Source organism: Aphis gossypii, chromosome 1, assembly GCF_020184175.1.
Source record: "Aphis gossypii isolate Hap1 chromosome 1, ASM2018417v2, whole genome shotgun sequence".
NCBI classification, from domain to species: Eukaryota; Metazoa; Arthropoda; class Insecta; order Hemiptera; family Aphididae; genus Aphis; species Aphis gossypii.
This window is the reverse complement of record NC_065530.1, coordinates 23,385,007-23,406,255: the sequence shown is the minus strand read 5'-3', so window position 1 is coordinate 23,406,255 and position 21,249 is coordinate 23,385,007. Positions and strand designations below refer to the sequence as shown.

Genomic DNA, 21,249 nt, shown 5'->3' with positions numbered 1-21,249 from the left:
ATTAATTATAATGCAATCTATACAATTGTATAAGGGTAAATTAAAAATTTTAAGAGAACGCAATGAGGAGTAACAACTGCTATAATACCTTCTTTCAAATGAGTTAAAACAATTTGTTTCTTAGGGTATTAATTTTTTTAATTTGTTTTATGAAATTTGCTACCCCAGTGGTTTTTTTCAAATGGTGTCACTAATAATGGGTTATACAAAATAAATATTTTAAGAAGTAAAAGTAGTATCACAATTTATTTCCATTTTCATTAAAAAAAAGTTACTTATAAAACTTACATTTAGTGTATGTGAATATTTTATAATTTAGTATTTATGAATAGAGGTTTAGTCCGTTTTCTAATTTTTGAAATATGTTCTTTAAAAACTTAAGTCAATTTTGTTTATCATTCTTGTAGAATATGAATTTTTGAAGAACAGCTGCTATTTACTCCCCAAACGTTTTATACTGCTAAAAATCAAGAAAATTAGTATAAAAGTATAATTTATAATTATACAATCAGAAGAAATAAAATGTTAGTCAGAATAAGGTACCTTTACAAAATACTAATTTTATGATATTTTTAAAAATATTGAACACAATGTATATAAATATGCAAACAAAAAATAGTAATTTATTGATGAACTATCAAAATACAATTTTGTTGTTATTTTATATGATTATAAGATAACATATTAAGATTGGAAAGACATGCACTCAAATTTTGTTATAAATTCTAGCTCATCATTATCATACATTGGTTCTTTACCACGCTCCCAAAATATATTTTCTAGCTCTTTAAATTTTTCATCAGGAAATATATGAAGTGACATATCATTGAAAACATCATCATAAATAAAGTTATCACAACATTTTTTTTCTATGACGTATGGAGATATTTTTTTTACATAATAAGCATACTTATTTAAAATCCGGTCCAAAGTTGAAGTCACTGTTTGGTCAATGCTATTACAAACAATTATACAACTCATTAGTATTTCCTTATTCCAATTTGCCCATAATAAATTATTTAATAGCTGTTTTGGACAATGAGGCATATATACAAATGTACCAGGTAACAAATTCCGTTTTCCTTCTTCATTTTCACTAAGTGAATCACATCCAACTTCAGCTAAATGAGTACGTTCAGCATCCGTGAATTTAGGATCATATACATAACAGTTCTTCACTTTAAATTCATTTTTAATTGTTAAAAGTAAACCTAACTGATATTTAGATTGTATGCTCTCAAAAAAATTTCCTAGTCCGTAGCACAGGATTGATGATAGATTGGATCCATTTAGTACCACTTTAATAGTTGTAGAAAATTGTATCCAAAAAGGAGAAGTGGCAATGATATTTGTACATTCTTCTATGCTCCTACAAATAAAAAATACATTTATTATTAAATAATTTATAAGAACAATTTTAAAAAAATAATGGGATAATATAGTTTATAACTGATAAAATAGATTGATGAACCCAATTATTAAAGGGTTATTTAGATAAGTAAATAATAAATGTATATTTGTATACATATATTAAGGTAATTAGTATCATTTTACAGATAATTAATGTATTTTATATACCTATGTTTTTATTAAGATCTTCAATTCAACATACATTATTGTTTCTCACAGGTACGTTTCAAATAAGACTTTAGTTAGTAAGCTAAATGTAATGACTATTCTTTCCAGAATATTTTGCAAATAAATTTTATCATTTATAGATTTTGAAATATACTAGTTTCTGGAGCTAAGCATTTTATCTGTATTTTTTCAAAGGAATATTATCCTAGTGGTTTTATCAAATAACAGTTAAATAAATGTAGTAAATTAATGAATAAATTGGATATCGGAAATAAAAATAAATACATTATTATTATTCTATAGATTCAATACTTTTTTAAATATAAAAAGTCATTAACATGTACAACTATTTTATAGTTATAAAATATAAGCTATAGTAATAATACTATATACATTTAATTGTAGTCTTCATTTTTAATTTTGTTAATTAATTTAGAAATTGGTACTTACTTTTTATATTTTTGAGATCTTGTAGAAAAGAGTTTTCGATTTTTTTTGGACATAATAATTTTATTAGGTATATTATAAAACTTAAATTTTATGTCATATATTTTATCTTAGGTTAGTTGAGTTTTAAATTACAAAATAAAAAAAGAGATTCCAACTTCCAGCGCACTAAAATGATTACATTGTAGGTACTCAATTAATACTCATCAAATCATTGGAATACAAATAATTTGAAATATAACATTTGAAAATTAGAATTGTTACCTATCTGACACCTACTACCTATAGATTGTAGCATGGTTGTAGACACAGAAAAAAGATATCTACAATAGATATCAGCTGTGATAACGGTGTATTACACTATTACTTATTGTTCTGTGCTATTACCCATTAGCCATTACAGTATATTATATTATCTATGAAACACGCTGTCGTCGTAGCGACATGCGTTTTCACTTTTCAGACTATCATTGCTGATGCTGTCAGCCTCGACAAAAATACGTCATGCTAAAAACCATGAACTAAGATAATATTATCTTAGTTCGTGCTAAAAACTGTAAGAACTATTTTGTTATTTTAGTAACACGAAATGCCCATCCATGCATATTTTAAGCGGACCCCAACGCTATACTATTATCTCCCAAATTTTCCAACTCCCCGATAGTAGTAAGTAGGTATCGACGGGGACAAGAAGAGCCTCCCTCTCGGTCATCGACCATTAGTCGATCGTTTTATAATTTACTGAGATATCGAACAATTGACTAATGACTACTGGGATGACCGCGACCCGTACACGATTTACGATTATATTTTTCAGCAGCCGTCGACGTATACGCGCTACAGCCACAATAGCGACTAGCATAGACAAGAATACTAATTTATTACTAGTCCGAGAATACTAGAAATTAGAATACTAGCCAGCTAAGCGGCAACATTTCAGCAGTGGAGCAGCTGACGCGGCGGACACTGACACCGACACACGCCGCGACCGCGTTATCACCTCACCTTATCAGTTATCACGGACTGTAGCGGACCACACCACCACACCGCGGCCGTCCGCCCATCTACCACGACCAGTGGCGTGCGTTTGCGTCGTGTGCCTGTGCCCGTGTCCACGACTGCTGCCTAGCTGCTACCGTTTACCGTGTGTGCGTGTGCGTGTGACGTTTGTCAGTGTGTGTGCGCGATCGAGTGTGTTCCTCGCGCCTGCCTAACCTACTTCGCCGAGTCACACATTTTAATTGATCAAATTTCAGAAAAATAATACTCGGCACGACGGTGTATAATATTTTTCATTGTGTACCATTGTATCACTGCTCTGGTCGCGGACAACGGCAGAAACCCGCAGAATACTGTTGACACAGTCGCACGCTAAGTCCGCCGTGTGTGCATTTTTTCAGTTTCTCGTGTCGTTCTCTCGTTCTTCTCTTCACATTCGCCCGAAATGACTACCAACGGCGAAGAGACCACTTCGGATCGCAACGTAGAGATATGGAAGATCAAGAAGCTCATCAAGAGTCTGGAAATGGCCAGAGGGTGAGTGATGCTATTACATTAATATCGCATTTATTATGCATACTTACGTTTAAGGTACTACTTCGTTACTACCATTGCATATGTGTCCCACAAGACTGGTATGCCCAACGAGTGTATATTTCTATACTTCATAGATTGATTGTCGTCGGGTAAGAGGTTGGGGTGAAAGGGGTTAGAGGGAGGTTTGTCCATAGAAATATATAATAATATTTTTGTTAGGTCAATGACCGAAATTTCTTGAATTTCATCCTATTAGTTTAATACATTACAAAAAAAGTTATATTTAATTGTAATCCGATCCTACTATAAATTTCAGTTTTTCATTTATAATTGCTCTATTTCAATCCTGAAATGTTACATAATGATAGTCATTGTATGCATTTGCCTGTAATGTCTTCTGTCTTCATTACTCAGTGTATTTTATTAGTACCTATAACCTTTACATGGACATAATAATATAACTTATTAATATTGCTCTCACTGCCTAATAATTTCAAATTGTTTAAAAACTAGATTCTAAATTACTTAAAGCATAATATTACAAAACAGGTTTTATGAGAGTTTGATCTTTGTTTTCTTTATAATATGTACCTACATTTGTTAGATTACTATAGTTTTTATTGAACTGGATAATATATCATATTAACTATTATTTTATATATTAAAACAATATTTTTTTAGCTTACTTATTAAGCATGTATTGAAATTTGTACATTAAAAATTACAATTAATAGATGGGTAATATGTCCTATTAATTATTCTATACTAAAAGTAACTTCATGTCCTGTTATTATGGTTTCTGTGTATGGTGTATCTTAACACTACTTTTGCTTATAAACTGGAAGATGCTGAGATTTCTTATCATATTGAAAAATATATCTATACCAAGATATATTATATTAAATCACTCTTAGACTCATTTATAAAAACAAATATAGAAATAGTAAATAATATTTAGAATACTTAATCTATAAATGTATATTAGTAATTTTATGTTAAGTAGTATTTTAGGGCTAATTTAGGATGCTAATGCGAATTTATATAAAAATACATATTTGTGTCTACACTTTTTTTTTCTTGTTGGTCTATTGTAATTATGCTATTAAGACATTGTTTTGCATTAGAAAGTAGAGAAGTGTGCTCCATTCAAATTATTATGTATAATAATATTAAATGGTTGAATATTTTTATTTTAAAAGTATTAAAGATTAATGATATTTTTTGAAGTAAAGCATATTTTAAGTTTTAACATAAATGATTTAATTACCATGCTCACAAGTATTTAATGTTTTTATTTCTAGTAATGGAACAAGTATGATATCATTAATCATACCACCTAAGGATCAAATTTCTAGAGTGAGTAAAATGTTGGCTGATGAATATGGTACTGCATCAAATATCAAGTCACGTGTAAACAGATTGTCAGTATTGGGTGCCATTACGTCGGTACAGCAAAGATTAAAACTTTACACTAAAGGTGATTATTTTAATTTTTATTGTATTATTGCTTCATTTATTAACTATGTGGAATGTTTTGTTTATTAGTTCCACCTAATGGATTAGTAGTGTATTGTGGAACCATTGTGACTGAGGAAGGTAAAGAAAAGAAAGTCAATATTGATTTTGAGCCATTCAAACCTATTAATACTTCTTTGTACCTTTGTGATAATAAGGTAAAAATGATTTATATGTACACTCAAGAATACATAAATTTTAAATTAGGTATACCTATTAACTATTAATTATGACTTATATTATAGTTTCATACAGAAGCGCTTACAGCATTATTAGCAGATGACAATAAATTTGGTTTCATTGTGATGGATGGTAATGGTGCATTGTTTGGTACATTGCAAGGAAACACTAGAGAGGTTTGATAAGCTTTTAATTTCTCTATTTATATATTTTATAATTTAAAAAAATCAATACATTTTTAGGTTCTTCATAAATTTACTGTTGACTTACCGAAAAAACATGGTAGAGGAGGTCAATCTGCTTTACGTTTTGCTCGTCTACGTATGGAAAAAAGACACAATTACGTACGTAAAGTAGCAGAAGTAGCCACTCAGTTATTTATCACAAATGACAAACCTAATATAGCTGGATTAATATTGGCTGGTAGTGCAGACTTTAAAACAGAACTTAGTCAATCCGATATGTTTGATCCCGTAAGTATATTTAATTCTTATTTAAAAATATTATAATACAAGTATAATAATAGTACTTTTGTTTTAGCGGTTGCAAGCTAAAATTATTAAACTAGTTGATGTATCTTATGGTGGTGAAAATGGTTTTAATCAAGCAATTGAATTAGCTGCCGAATCATTACAAAACGTTAAATTTATTCAAGAAAAAAAATTAATAGGTAAAAATCTTTTACATGAACTAAGTGTTTTTTCAACTCCAGAAATTTAGACAATAATGTAATACTTAACATTTTTATGTTATGTTAAACTGTTACCGTAATCATTGCTATATTTTAGTAATTTGAGTCATGATATTAATTTGTTTTCAGGACGATATTTTGATGAGATCAGTCAAGATACTGGAAAATATTGTTTTGGTGTTGAGGATACTTTAAAAGCTCTAGAACTTGGATCAGTAGAAACATTAATATGTTGGGAAAACCTAGACATTCAGAGATATGTTTTAAAAAACCATACAACAGCTGAAGAAAAAATATTACATTTGACCCCAGAACAAGAAAAAGATAAAACACATTTTACAGAAAGAGATGTATGTATAATTAATCTCAATTTATTGACAATATTATAATGATTATTCAAATAATTTAAAATATATTATGTTATAGACTGGTGTAGAATTGGAATTAGTTGAGTGTCAGCCACTTTTGGAATGGCTGGCAAATAATTATAAAATGTTTGGAGCTACCTTAGAAATAATTACAGATAAATCACAAGAAGGGTCACAATTTGTAAGAGGATTTGGTGGCATAGGAGGTGAGTAGTCATACATTTAAAAAAAAATTATGATTTATATTAACAATGGAATCTGAAAAAATGTTTTCATACGTTTTAGATATGTATATCTAATAATTAATTATACATAATTTACTGGTTAATAAGCTTTAATAATTAATATTATTTTTAAGTTATGGTTGAGCTCATTAACCTCTTGGGCTATAAGTATAAAATTTAAATTTATTGACAGGCATACTCCGCTACAAGGTTGATTTTCAGTCCTTGCAAGCGGATGAGCCATTGGACGATGTGAATCTTGATGATTACTAACTAAATTAACTAACCTAAGGTAGCTTCATTTACAATTAACAAGTACTGATGTGTGTTATATTATATGCATGAGTACATTTGTGTTATGATTTTTTTCAATGCATGCACAATTAAATGCATTTATTTTTATTTTTGATTTTAACAATTATTATAGTTTTATTTAAAATTTAAATTTACTTAAGTATGTTTTAGTTAATCTTAATAACAATGAAATTTTATAAAGGATAATTTAATTTAATTTGACTATAATATTTTGTATGAACATTCGAATATGAAACAAAATTATATGTTTAATTTTAGTTGTTTAATATTTTTATTTAACTTTTTTGATAAATAGTGATATATACATATTTTCATAAAGAATTTCGAATAAAATTTAAATTCATATTCAATAATTTATAATATTATTAACATAGATAAATGGATAATTTGTTTAATAGCTAAAATGTATAATTTGACATTTTTTATAATTTGAACATGAAGTATTTATAAAATATAATTAAATAATTAATAAAATATTAGAATGTCTTAAATAAAAGAATTTAGTTTTATTTTATTTTTCTCAAAATTTTATATTATGCCATCTGTTACAATGTTTTAAACAATAATAGATAATATAGTGACATAAAGACTGAGAGAAGAGGCCTCCCAGTGGAAAATACTTATCGTAAATATAGTTTAAACCATTGCTCAAATTTTTAATTTCATATTTTAAAAGAACATTTCAAAAAATGTTGAACATTATCTGAATTTTAAACAGTTTTTTATTAAGAATTATTTTAAATTTAAATGAATGAAGTAGTACACCACATATTTTGTGGTGTATTGTTTAACATGTAAACGTTTATTTTTCACTGAGGTTTCTTAAGTGTTATAACATATTTTATCATATGTTAGTAGTATTACTATGAGGTTTTGTTTTTTCTTATAAAAATGATTCTACTAGTATGTTAAGTTACTCTAGACTAACATTTTTTTGAGTGTTTTGTATAATGTTTTATGCTTTATTACTTTTAGTTTAAACTTTTTTAATTATTTTGTTATTGTGTTATGTTAGCTTTTTCAAGAAAAATATTCAATAATTTTACATATATATATTTTAAATTACCAATATTTATATTATATATATAAATCTTTTTTATACTTTTTGCACTTACATAGATCACATTTAAAATTATATTATCAAAACTTTTTAAAATTAATTAATTGTCCTTAAAAGATTATAATAGAAAATTTAATACAAATTTATATATTTTTATTATGTTTATCTTTATAATTTATATATATATATATAAACTTTTTGACATTAGTGTGATCAATGTAAAGTTAACTTTAACAGTAGTTAATATATATTTCTATTGATTGTTTTTTGCTTATTTTAATGTTTGTTTTATACTTAATTAGTATATTTGATTATTTACTAAAAAATACTTTATGTTATAATTTTCAGGATTATTACGTTATAAAGTTGATTTCCAAAGTATGCAGTGTGACGATTTGGATCCAAATGAACTTTATGATATTGATGATTATTAGGATGTTAAATATTAAAAGAATACCCATTGAATACTTAGGGCAACAAATAAGTACAGTTCATTTTAGCTTAAGCATTTTGGAAAAAAGAAGAATTCTATTATTATTTTAAACATAATTATTTCCTTTACTTGATGTTATCTTTTTATTCAAAAGTAAAAAAAAAAAAAATAATCATAATTCCATTAAATTTAAAAATATATATTTATATTTTTTAACATTTCAATATTGTGTTTCCCTTTATTATTATTTAAGTTCTCCAATGATGAAATTTAAAAAAATAGATTACTGTGAGTAATATACAGGGTGATGCATGAGTATTAACACAGGTTATTGAAATATAATTTTGTTTTGGAATACTTGAATTATGAAATTCTTTTTTTTTTTTAAGATATAATTTAGGCTCAATGGACTTCAAAAATCCCAATTTAAATTAATTTATATAACTATATAAATTAATATCTCAATATTTTATTCATACTTTTATTTACTTTTTTATATTATTTTTCAGAAATGAATGTCTGAATATTTAACAAAAAACCTTGTTACATCCTTTTAAAGTCCTTCTATATGTAAAATAATTATTATATACATAGTTTTAATATTATATAATTTTAATATTGTATGTAGATAGTTATATTTTTGACTTATTGATTTTATGGTATTATTGTACAACTCAAATCGACTATTTTTTTCTTTAGGCTTTACATAATCTTGGTAGGAAATACTTTTATCAGAGAATAGTACATATTTGATTCAATACTGCAAAGGCACAATTGCATATTTATTTTTATTTATTCAATTTGCTCAACTGCTATAAAATATAAATACAATTAGATAAAAAAAAAAAATATTTTTAGTGTACATTTTTCTATGTTCACAAATATGTATTTTTAATGCTTCTTTTTCGTGAACAAAAAAAAAATTCCAAACTCTAAAGCTTCAATTACCATTCATTGGTTGAGTTCAATTTCTGGATCTTTATTAACCACCGGCATTACAAGATATTCTTAATATGCATACATGCTCTTTTGGGTGGAGTACAAAAATTTAAGCAACCATGTGATAGTATACAATTTGTAATTTGTACTATGTCTTATTAAATATAATTTATTTACAAGAGTGGCCTTAGGATTATGTGACTATTGAAATGCTTTTGTGTGGAACACCTTAGATTGGTAGATTTTTTTGTTTTAACTTTTAGCCTAATTTATATTTGTATTTTATATATATATTTTTTTTAATTGTAAAAAAATATAAATAGAAGCTTAATATCTAATACGTACAGTTTTTTTTTTAATAAGTTGTAAATTGTATTACAACAATTTTTTATATATTTAAATTCATAGTCAACATATTTTGTAATCAATTATAAATAATAATTTATACTTAATAAGAAAAAAATAGGGTTCTCGAGTAGAATAAAACTGATCATACGGAATAATTAAATCAAAGTACTATGATGTTTGTATTCATTTTAGTTATGAATTATTACATTTGTTTTATAAATGAGAATTAAATATTTACACAATACTATAAAAATAGTTCTATATTATTTTTTTTCAAGTTAGCGTGGTATAAAATTGTTTTTTATTGTTCAACAGCTAGTATCACATTAGATTATCCTAATTTAGGTTTATGCAATTTCATCATTGTTTTTTTTTTGTTATAATTGGACATAATAGGATTTTCTTCATGATCTGAATTCAGTCTTGATAATACAATTAGTAATCTATTGTAATGTTGAAAAACTTGTCTATTTTAAATTAGTAATAAAAGCCTTTCAATTAATACATCGAACTAAAGTAATATATAATATATATAAACTGTAGAGCATTCTTATATTTCAGAACAGTATACTGTTTCCTGGTACCAGTGATTGGGGAGTATATGTTTTATATTTCAATTATACTAATATAAAAATATGTTAATCATTAAATATAAATAAGGGCAATACCATAAAAGGCTGATTTGACTTAGGATTATTCTAGTATTATCCTTGAACATAACTTTTATTTTACTGATATAACTACAATTTAGATACAAGTAATTAACCAACATAATATAAATTGTAAATAACATTGTATTAAATATGGATATTTATAGGTTAAAATGTTTAAGCTCTACTAACCTAGAAAAAAACGCTAACACCACACTAATACTTTCAAGTTGTAATGAATGTAAAACACAGACTTGGAGAGTTATAGAATTTAAAACACTTGCAATTCAAATTATTAGTTTTACTTCTAGTAAACGTAGATTGATCTAGTTATAAAAGTCATAAAATTATTGACTTGAAGGTCAATTGTATATTATTTAGAATATGGCTTAACATTTTCACAAAGTTATGATTAAATAGTTGAAAAAAATGTATGATTGTAAGTAGTTGGTATAGAAATGTTGTGTTCTTAAAATAGAATGATAAAATGAATACATTAATTTAATCGTTTTACTTAGATTTTAATCAAATGGAAATCTGACAAGATAAATATTAAAACTAATTTTTAATTATTTAAAAATGTAAGTATATTTTATCAACAATGTTTTTTTCTTGTAAAAAAAAAATAGCAAATTACCACAATAACATTTGTACATTATTAGCAGTTTGGCTATAATAATTATTTATAATGTAAGTAAATATACAAAATTATGATATACATGAATATATTGTATTTATTTAAAATCATTATTTTCTTGATAAATTTACTTAATGTTCTCTCAACAACTGGAATCTCCGGTCAAGGTCCAATTCTTCACCTTCCAAACTGTTGTCTGGTACACTTGGTAGGTCTGTAAAATTTATTTTTAAATCATTACTACTATTAAAATATTACCTGCTACTAAAATACTACCTGGAATATGAAGTTTTCCTGTGTTTGATGCTATAGATTCATCTTTACTCAAAAGGTCAGCCAGTTCATCTTCTAATTCTTGTTCGTTGTATTTTTGCTTAACATCAACTAAACTACCCATTGCTGATTGCATATCTTTGTGTTCGTCTATGACCTATAATAATGATAATTTAGTGATAAAAAATATTATTTAATTGCTATACTGTAAATACTTCAGCTAATTCTGCCATTGTTTCATCAACATTATCAATTGTGAGACCAGTATCTTTAGATGATAGTTTTAAAGCTGCAAGTCCATGGGCATATGATTGTAATACCTATAGAATTTTTGTTTAAAGTTTGTTAATTAAATTATTTATAATATTTTGAGTTGTTATTTACTTCTGCATTATATTTAGATTCCTCTATTCTTGAAATCAAGGCTTGTACATTGTCAAGTGATTTCAGCTGCTTTTCTATTCGTTTTTCAACTTCTTTTTTTTTTCGCAGGTATGTTAGAGCCTAAAATTTTTAATTTGATTAATATTAAATTAATATTTGATAATAGTAAGATATAAAATATAAAAAATGCATGCAATTTTCTTAAACAACTTACAATAGGTTTCATATTTTTGGCTATATAACTTTTAGCTTCTTTGGTTAAGGATTCTTTTTCAAAATCCATATTGCTAATCTCACCAATTAATATTTTCTCAGTTTCTTTTAATTTAAAAAAATTCTTTTCTAATTCAGAAATGGGTTCAACATCTTTGTCACAATTTGCGATTTTAACTAATGTTTTGTTGGTTACTAGATGTTCACCACGTTCTACAAAAACTTTATTCCGAATTTCCAAAGAGTGTATTATAAGTTCAGTAGAAGTCATTGACACGTCAACATTCCACATTTCATGTAGTCTTTTTTGTAAATCATCCATGAAAAGGATTTGTGATTGTTCTTTCATAGAAATAGTGTTAAATAGCTCATTAGCTTGATTCTTGAAAATAAAAATACGATAATTAAGAATAGTATAATATTTATGGTTTAATAAAAAAATGTAGTACCTCAATTAAGTGTAAGACAATATATTCAGATTTTTCGTCAATAACAGGAGTAGGAGGTAAAATTGATTCTTTGATTCTACCAACAGACCATGATAATGGATTTTTTACTAAGGTGTTTACTGCCCAAGTTGACCAATTACCATTGTTTTGAGATGTCATTTGTTCAAAATTTGATCGGGATTTTATGATACCTTCTCTGAATGAAAAAAAAAACTATAACTTGAAAGGTAAAACATTTACTAACAGTTTTCACATAAATATTAATTATGTTACAATAGGTATATTCTATAATAATTTTGAAATAAAATAATAAGCAGAATATTATTTTCATAAAAATAGTTTTTGAAAACCATACATATAACATTTATAGGTTTATTTTTATAATGAACATGGCCTTATTGGGATGATAACACACATATATATACCTATTTGCTGAAATGTAATTCATTGATTCTTTATTCTATGTTAGTAATTTAATCACTTGTCCTATTGTATCTCCACCAGTAGCGTAACCAGGAATTTTTCATGGGAGGGGTCCAACAAAATAAACCATCTTAATTTTTATAAAAAATATATGTTTATATTAACAATATATTTTTTAATTAGTATAATTTTAAATATTAAATAAGTGTTAGTATAGACATTTCTCAAAGAAAAATCAAAGTGGCGTTTTATTTATTAATTTATAATATAACAATTAATAATACGAGTCAAGGGGAGGGTCCGAACCCGGAGTCCACCCCCCTGGTTGCGCCACTAATCTCCACAATACTTTATGGTACTTTGTTTTATGTTCTACATATACTACTGTAATTGGGCTCACCCATTTAATAATTAATAATATATTATATTATATAAGCAGAGATATTCCCAATATTTTTTTTGAGAGTATACTAAATCATCAAATACCAAAATATAAGACCTCTCTGAGGCATATTTAGTACACCCATATTAATGAAATCTTGAGAGTATACGGTGTATATATAGTATACTCTATGGGAACACCCCTGTATATAAGTAATAATTAATATTTAAAATATTATATTATGTCTATGAACTGAATTATAGTATAGCAAGTCTAGGTATACTATATTATTGAAGTTATTATCTAAGTAATACTACATTCTATTCCAATTAGGATATACCATATCTTAAAAATAAAAACTAAACAATGCCAAGACCTCTATTGGCTTTTTCAGATAGTTTTACCATTAATTGTTGTAGGTAAAGGTGTTTTTTACTACCACTTGATTTATTCTAAAAAACTTTAAAACAATTTTCCAAAGTTAAATTAAAATATAAATAATGAAGAATAAAATTATAATTGATTTAACAAGCAAGTTTAATTCCAGATTTCCAATGATAAATCAGGTATAGAAATTGAAAGTTGTTTTATGATTAGGGTTGTCAATCGTACAAATTTTCTGGTTCTGTCATGTTAAGAATTTTGAGAATTTTTAGATATAGAAATTGGTCATATACTAATATATACACTTTTTACAATTTATTATATTATTCTATATTAATTATTTATTTAATTAATATACTTTTATTCATATAATATTGTTTATTTATTTTATTTATTGTATTATTATATCAGAAGTATAGTAATAAACTAATAAAAATTAATTATTCATAATAATAAATATTTATACTATTTATTTTCATAAATTATGACGACTAAAAAAAAAAAAGGTTTTTAGTATGATGTCCAGTTTTTTAAATTAAAAAAGTTGGCAATCCTATTTATGATCAACACCTATTTAAATATATATTCTGAATTATAAAAATTAAATTATTTGTTTGTATTAACTACTTTTTTATATTAAAAAATAACCAAGATAAATTAAATTATAATATAAAAAAATCGAAGAATTACAGTTAAAAGCTAGTAAAAATTGATCTAGCAGGTTAATTAAATCTTAACAAGTAAGACATTTTTGTACATGCATTATTATATAATATTAATGTTAAATAGAATAAAACATACGGTCAAAAACTTTGCAAAGAATCTATATTAATTATTGTGAAATGGTTTGATGCAAGTATTATGATTTATAAATTTTATACTTTCTGGTTTAGGATTTTGCTGGACCAAACTTACCTAAACATATCCTCAACAACTGTCAGTAGACATAATGGCGATCGTCCTTTAAACAAGAACCATGTTTTCAACTCATCTACAGAAAATGAACAACGGTGCCTTCGGTCGCAGGCTGATACAATTGTATTTTTCCAGAATTTCATTTTGTTGTCATAATTCACTTCGTTTACTGACCGATTTTTGAATGGCGCCATTAATACTGTGATCCGTTCATCGGATAGACCTTCAGACCATTTTTGATCAGCCATATTTTATATTGACGATTTAGAAGCTTCTAATAATACATCCAACTACACGTCCATGAATTACTCGTTGCACAGGACTGGAGTACTGGCGAAGGCAGTATAGACCGTATAGAGTATGGAAAATTTTGATTTGTATAGTGTTTACGATGGATGAATGCGACAACCAGAAGTTTAATATCACTATACTTCGTTATAGTTCGTTTTTAATATCAGTGGTGTTTTCCTATTACGATTGTTCTTTGATAATACTTATATAGTAATTGATAAGAAAATTATTCATATTATATTCAAACATGTTGATGGCCACGGCTGATTCTTATGATGAGTTGCCTATGGTATGCCCCTTAATTTAACAGCATTTTCTATATCTTATTTAAAAAAATATGTTGTGAGTCTTAATGGTTTTATGAAACTACTTAGACATTTGAAATTGTTGACTACTTTTTAATATTTTTTTGTTCCACAGTCAAAAAACTAGAGAATTTAATACTCGGTACCTCGTCGTTCTTAGTTTCTTACAGTAGTTCAAAAATACATACCTATTTAAACATTTTTTATTATAAGAATTTTGAAGTTCAAATACTTTCGTAACAATTAGCTGAGAAATTATTTTCTAGTCATTTTTTTTTCATACAATTTTAAGTTTTAACATCAATGGTATAGATATAATATAAAGTTTCTCATAATTTGTCCTCACAGCAATATTTAAAAAATATCGAAAATACGAATGGCGGATAATTTCTCCCCGGACATTTTCCCCCCGACTGTTTTTGGCGTCGTAGGACATTTCCCCCCATTTTTTTTTAAGTTTACTATTTAATAATATAATATCATTTATTATTTAATAAAAAATAATTTTTTGTTTTTCATAATTAATATAATCAATTATACCATAATTACCTATTATAGTAGATGTATATTTTTAATCAATTCAACTACCTACTTGAAACAATAAAAAAAATAGTAATTTAAAAGATTCTTTAAATAAAAATTAATACTTAATAGTACTAGCATACTGTATTATTACTTATTAGGTATAGTAACATTGAAATCTAAAATTGTATCTAAAACCCAACAATTGCTGGGTTGTCAATAACTATCTAAATTATTTGATTTAGACTATTAAGATAAGATTCTTCTACAATCTTATATCGTCATGAGCGATGTTTTTTACTACAAAATTTCATTTTTATATCGAAATTTTTATAGTATATTTTATAAAAAATGTTAGCCTATTTTACTTATATAAATATTTTTTAAGTTTTATTATTTAATCTTTATTATATTCATGAAAAAAAATAATTTTTAAAAAATGGGGGGAAAATGTCCGCATCGAAAAAATGTTCGTGGGGGGGGGGAAATGTCCTAATATGCCAAAAACAGTCGAGAGGGAATGTCCGGGGGGAAATTGTGCGATTACCCGAAAATACACAGGATGTTTCGTACAATTATTTTTATAAACATTTGAAGTAAAGATGTTGATGCAATCTTACGGTTTAAATTGTTATGATACGATGAATATTAATCATGGATTATAAAAATCATCATCATAAATTATCTAATAAGAACGTGTAGAATAATTTTTGAAAGTAAATAATATCAAAATCAAAAATCTGATTGAGATTTTAATGATTTTATGATTGAAGTTTTAAACTTTGAACAAGTTGTCAAGCTTTGGAAAATAGAAAAAATGTATTTTATAGTTGAAATAGTACTTCTTTGTGATCAATTAGAAATGTTTTTATAGAAATAAAAATAATTAGGAATTTATAAATGTAGATAAAAAAAGAGGAAACTGGTGGTATATTTGTGAATTACCTACTCAAATTTAAAGTAAAACAGAAGATGAAAATTACAAAAAAATAATAACTGATGGTAATTCAAATTTAATTGCATAATTTATTGCTAAATTACAAAACCGATTGATAAATATTTGTTATGATATTATACCAGAAAAAATAGTTGATAGAGTTAACCGAGCTAAGATATTTTCAGTTATAACAGATGCAATTACTTCTTTCTTTAAAAACAGAACAGATGTATCCGTTACTTTTACGAAAATTAATTATCAGATTATTCTACGATGTTTAATGTAGAATTCCCTAGTGAAAATTAAAATGGCTAAGTGATAACGTTCAAGAAAAATCTTCGAATGTATGAGTCTCTATTGAAATGTGATGAAATATTTTTCTCTACTATGAGAAAACTATAAGACATATAAACACATTAGCTACATTAACCGTGTATACGGACGTACGGTAACAGCAAAAAGAACATTTTCTACTCTGTAGAGTACTTAAAATATATTTACGCAACACAGTAGATGAAGATACTAAAACTCGTAATTATAGTTATTAAATAAAAAATATGAAGCATTTCCCATTTTTTCATTTCACTTGTAAGTACAGGCTTAATAGAATGCCACACCTGTATGTATCGTCTACGTCAATTGATTATAAATAGTATTATACTATTTATAATCAATGTTACGTTTTACATTTATACAACATGATTAATTATGCGTTCAGTAAAACCCATTGTGCAATATAATATATATACGTATTATTTATTACATTATATAATATTTTATAATTATATAATATTATTGAATTCAATTTTAAAATTGATTGCGATTTAATTTGTAGTAGGTATTGTTTTAATGATAAAGTACTTGTTTGGATGTAGTGAGTGATTAAAATTGACTATTGTAATGACAAAAACTTTCGACGACATTCAAAAGACGTTGTTACTTGTCTGTCTTTGTAGTATGACTTGGTACACTTGCATATTATTAAATCTGTAACCGAGTCAAGATTGTAAATTGTATAGTTGTATGCAAACGAGTTCTTAATTCACTGGTCGAAATTCGTATTAACAGGTTTTCAAGTTTTTAATTGTACGTAAACGAATCGCCAATTTCCAGGTTATAAATTCTGTAATATACCTACACAAACAAGACAAGTATCGCCGTTTTTAATTTGTTCACCTCCATAAAGTTCATTATTAACCAGAGCTGTACACAGCTTTGGCGGGCACCGTGAAAAATTAAATATTATTCCAGGCCTTTAATTTTTCTTATAGGATTAGGATTGATAACAGAAAAAAATTATCTTATTATACACAAACATTAATTATTAATATACTTATAAATACTAGGATAGTAGGATTTAGGTAATGATAATAAATTTAATAATGGAATTTACTCCGTATAGTAATGATAAATAAATAAATAAAAGTTATTGGGACCCATCATTACCTAAGCTACAGCTGCAGAGGCGGGAGTATACTATACTTGGTCCCGGTATACTTTTTTGTGCGTCGCTTTTTTTATAACTTGATTGCGTCCCGAAAATAGCGATATAATCGATATAATCTATATCAATATGTTAATAAAAAAAACACATTAGTATTTATAATATAAAAGTTTCATAACATCATCATATTCTCATAATGATACCTATATGGCTATATTCATATCAATATATGAAATTCATGAGATGTAAGTTGTCATATGGAAATAATAGTTATTAATTCAATTCAAAGAATATGATATAATATAGTTCAAAATAATAAAATATTCATATTTTTTACATTTTGTTATAATATGATAATAACAATTATCAATTACAATTAAAGTATGGTATAAATTTTAACGAAACACTTACCTATAATAAAATGTAATATAACGGAGTCCAATTATTGCAGCTTAACCTAAGCTAGGTAATTAAATATTACAACTATATCGGCTAAGTCCAGTGACTTGAAAGTGATAACGCAAATAATTATACCAAATAAGCTAACTTCAAATTGTTATAACATCAAAAATTCAAAACTAATAGTCGTCTGAGGCTCAGACTCTGAGCGACAAGTTCTGATTACATCATAGTATTTTTAATTCGTCGTGTAACATAACTAGGATAACTACTAATATTCCTAATGGCTAGGGGGCTAAACTGCATTTTCCCCTAGATAGATACTAAAAGTTTATAAAAATGAAATAATTTAATAACATTTTTTTACAGTTCTCTGTTTTACCTTCCCTGACTGGATAATCAAATCAATGTGAATAACACTGTCAGACTCTATATTTTCTGGTAAACTCTTATCGACAACAGACTTTCCTTGACACTTTTGCGGTGTAATAAACGAGTCTTGATAGCTTGATTGTGGGGATGCCATGCCCACACATACGACTGGCTTGGCAGGGATTGAATGTAACGTCCCGGTGTCTCCGATAGTGTTTTATGATGGTTATTAATCAATATTTTTTTCTGGTTATATGTTATTTGCTTTTTAATAAACATTTCTTCTAGAAAAATAATATTTTTTTGATAAATGATAAAAATAATGATCATCAACTCGATAACTTGATTGGTTGATAATTTATATTTTGAAATAATTTACCCGTTCCTTTACGAATTATAAAAATGTTTGTTATCAATTATTAGTTAATTATTTTGTTGGTTAAACATTTAAACATTCCAGTTTGAATTGTTTGTTACTCTGAGTTAGTTTTTACTTTATAAATGTATACGTATGTTGTATAGTGTTGATCATTGATATGTAGTACTCCAATTACGAAAAAATAGGATGTTTAATTGGTGGTTGACCGCAGTGGCGTAGCCAGGGGATGGGCTAAGGGGGCTGCAGCCTTCCCCGAAATTTTAAGAAAATTGAAAAATTATTTTAATGGTCTATGAAAAACGCTACAAAAGTCTTAAATTGTATTTTACTGATTTTAAATTGTCATAGCTTTTTTTATTTGTTATATATTAATAATGCTTCGGCAGCAGCATGTTACACTTATGGAAGAACCTAGGTAAACCACCGCTGTGAAAAATTGATAGCCTTCCCCAAAGAAAAATTCTGGCTACGCCACTAGTTGACTGTGTAAAAATGTTTTCCATAATATTATATACAAAACATATTTGTTTCGATTAAATAAAATAAAAAATGGAAACCCTACTTTAAATCTTGCAGCTGTTTGGTACCCATAGTATTTCATAGTTATTATAACATATACTAATACAGTTTTCATTTGGGTTTATGTATAAATATACATAAATGTATTAAAAATAAAACAATATCAATTTTATCGAAAATTGGGTTTGTCTAAAAATTCCAGTTTTTCCTAAATTTTAGTTAGTTTATCTTAATTATAAAAATAAGTACTGGAAATTTTAAATTTGATCTCACTAATATGTACAAAATGTATCTAAAACTCATCCATATTTTTCAAAATTGAAGCATTTTATTTTATTAACAACTTATCATGCTCAAACACACACACAAAATACATAATGATAAAATAAATATATTCATCATGCCCTCCAGAATCTAAAATGTTACCACTTACATTTTTTTTTATAAACTTTATGGCGTATTTACTATAGCATTATAATTACGTGAATCGGTAAAACCTAAGCCTGTAAGGAAGAAAAACAAGTGTTTTGAAAATGTTTAACTTCTTCAAACGCTTGACATTTTTGTCAAACATCTTTTTTGAACCTAATTGCAGATCATCCATTTCCTGTTTTTTTTTTTAACCTAGTGCAATTCGAATAAAATAATTATAATACTCTGTATGTTATCCAACATCTTCCTTTTCAGGTTTCAGAGAATTTTTTCACTTACACTTAATATATATAAAACATACTAACTAACTAAAACCTAACTAACTAAATAAATTAAAATTAAAAAATAGTTTTTTTGAAATTTTTTTAAAACCTCATTGTTTTTAAAAATTTCATCTTTTCTTTCAAGGAAAAAAGAGTATTGAATTTTTTAAATTTACCTTATTTTTTTTTTTTAAAAAATTCGTATATAGACACCAAAGTGTACGATATGTATTTCTTTCAAAATAAATGCTGTTGATATAATATTAACAATACTTCCTAAGAAATTTAAAACTTAAACATTATACATATAATTTTTTATATAATTAGTGAATATTATCTTTAACATTTATTATTATTGAAGTATAATAAACATTTTTTTGCAGTAGAATACATATTTATAATGCATTAGTTATGATAAACTATGAGTGAATAAAATATTGCGTATCACTGGCAAAAAGTTACTACTATGTGTCTATGTCACTATGCATTTTAATAAACAAACAGGCATTGTGATAAACAATAATAAGAGCGAAATTAATTATTTAGTACTGTCGGATAGTGGTACATTTTTTCGTAATAAGTATAAGTTTTCATATTTGTGTTTATTATTTTTATTCTTAAGCATGTGGCGCACGCTAAGCATACTTAGAAAATTCTCCACTGATTATGGACTACTCTCAGTAAATATAACATTAATTTAAAAATAATATTGTAGTGTATAGACGCGATTGTACTGCGCGGTTTTGTTATACTATCAAAATTGTGTGAGAAGTGACTAGATGAGGATAAAATACAAACATAAAATGCAAAATTTAATGCACCGCAATGGCAATTAGATTTTATCAGATCGAAATATTAATATGATTTACTGCACTAATAATTCTCGGTGGAAGTCATCACGGCTAGGTTATCTGTGCAACGTTACCAAAACAAGTCGTGGCCCTTTCAGTCGCGCGTCTCATACGTATACGTGTACAATTGGATTTGTCACCCGTCCCAACTTTCTCGTGATTGGGTAAGTCGAGAGTTCGAACGAGTTGTG

At 26.2% G+C, this 21,249-nt stretch overlaps 3 protein-coding genes across 4 annotated transcripts; 1 reads left to right on the top strand and 2 right to left on the bottom strand.

Moving 5' to 3' along the window:
* Positions 1-597: 597 nt before the first annotated feature.
* On the bottom strand, positions 598-2,491 carry LOC114124060 (SRR1-like protein). The gene is made up of 2 exons (XM_027987223.2): positions 2,029-2,491; positions 598-1,369 (listed from the first exon to the last, which is right to left on the bottom strand). Exons 1-2 carry the CDS (start codon positions 2,079-2,081, stop codon positions 685-687), a joined length of 738 nt encoding a protein of 245 aa, XP_027843024.1. The 5' UTR covers positions 2,082-2,491; the 3' UTR covers positions 598-684.
* A 617-nt stretch (positions 2,492-3,108) lies between these two features.
* Positions 3,109-9,626, top strand: LOC114124058 (eukaryotic peptide chain release factor subunit 1). 2 transcript variants are annotated; one of them, XM_027987222.2, is made up of 10 exons: positions 3,109-3,561; positions 4,863-5,038; positions 5,107-5,234; positions 5,322-5,432; positions 5,499-5,729; positions 5,797-5,926; positions 6,077-6,297; positions 6,374-6,521; positions 6,733-6,831; positions 8,263-9,626. In XM_027987222.2, exons 1-9 carry the CDS (start codon positions 3,470-3,472, stop codon positions 6,810-6,812), a joined length of 1,317 nt encoding a protein of 438 aa, XP_027843023.2. In that variant the 5' UTR covers positions 3,109-3,469; the 3' UTR covers positions 6,813-6,831; positions 8,263-9,626. The 2 variants fall into 2 exon arrangements, with proteins under 2 accessions (XP_027843023.2, XP_027843022.2); XM_027987221.2 differs by lacking the exon at positions 6,733-6,831 and having other exon boundaries at positions 3,113-3,561.
* A 1,204-nt stretch (positions 9,627-10,830) lies between these two features.
* On the bottom strand, positions 10,831-14,793 carry LOC114124084 (charged multivesicular body protein 7). The gene is made up of 7 exons (XM_027987255.2): positions 14,345-14,793; positions 12,241-12,436; positions 11,793-12,173; positions 11,579-11,698; positions 11,410-11,514; positions 11,198-11,351; positions 10,831-11,135 (listed from the first exon to the last, which is right to left on the bottom strand). Exons 1-7 carry the CDS (start codon positions 14,590-14,592, stop codon positions 11,053-11,055), a joined length of 1,287 nt encoding a protein of 428 aa, XP_027843056.2. The 5' UTR covers positions 14,593-14,793; the 3' UTR covers positions 10,831-11,052.
* Between the last annotated feature and the right edge of the window lie 6,456 nt (positions 14,794-21,249).

Excerpts from the sequence above, each read along its gene's own strand:
- LOC114124060 (XM_027987223.2), bottom strand. The coding sequence starts at position 2,081 with ATGTCCAAAAAAAATCGAAAACTCTTTTCTACAAGATCTCAAAAATAT. Across the intron at positions 1,370-2,028 it reads AGATCTCAAAAATATAAAAA|GAGCATAGAAGAATGTACAA; the intron begins GTAAGTACCAAT and ends TTTTATTTGTAG.
- LOC114124058 (XM_027987221.2), top strand. The coding sequence starts at position 3,470 with ATGACTACCAACGGCGAAGAGACCACTTCGGATCGCAACGTAGAGATA. Across the intron at positions 5,235-5,321 it reads TGTACCTTTGTGATAATAAG|TTTCATACAGAAGCGCTTAC; the intron begins GTAAAAATGATT and ends CTTATATTATAG. Across the intron at positions 5,433-5,498 it reads TGCAAGGAAACACTAGAGAG|GTTCTTCATAAATTTACTGT; the intron begins GTTTGATAAGCT and ends ATACATTTTTAG.
- LOC114124084 (XM_027987255.2), bottom strand. The coding sequence starts at position 14,592 with ATGGCTGATCAAAAATGGTCTGAAGGTCTATCCGATGAACGGATCACA. Across the intron at positions 12,437-14,344 it reads GTTGTTGAGGATATGTTTAG|AGAAGGTATCATAAAATCCC; the intron begins GTAAGTTTGGTC and ends TTTTTCATTCAG. Across the intron at positions 11,136-11,197 it reads AGGAAAACTTCATATTCCAG|ACCTACCAAGTGTACCAGAC; the intron begins GTAGTATTTTAG and ends TAAATTTTACAG.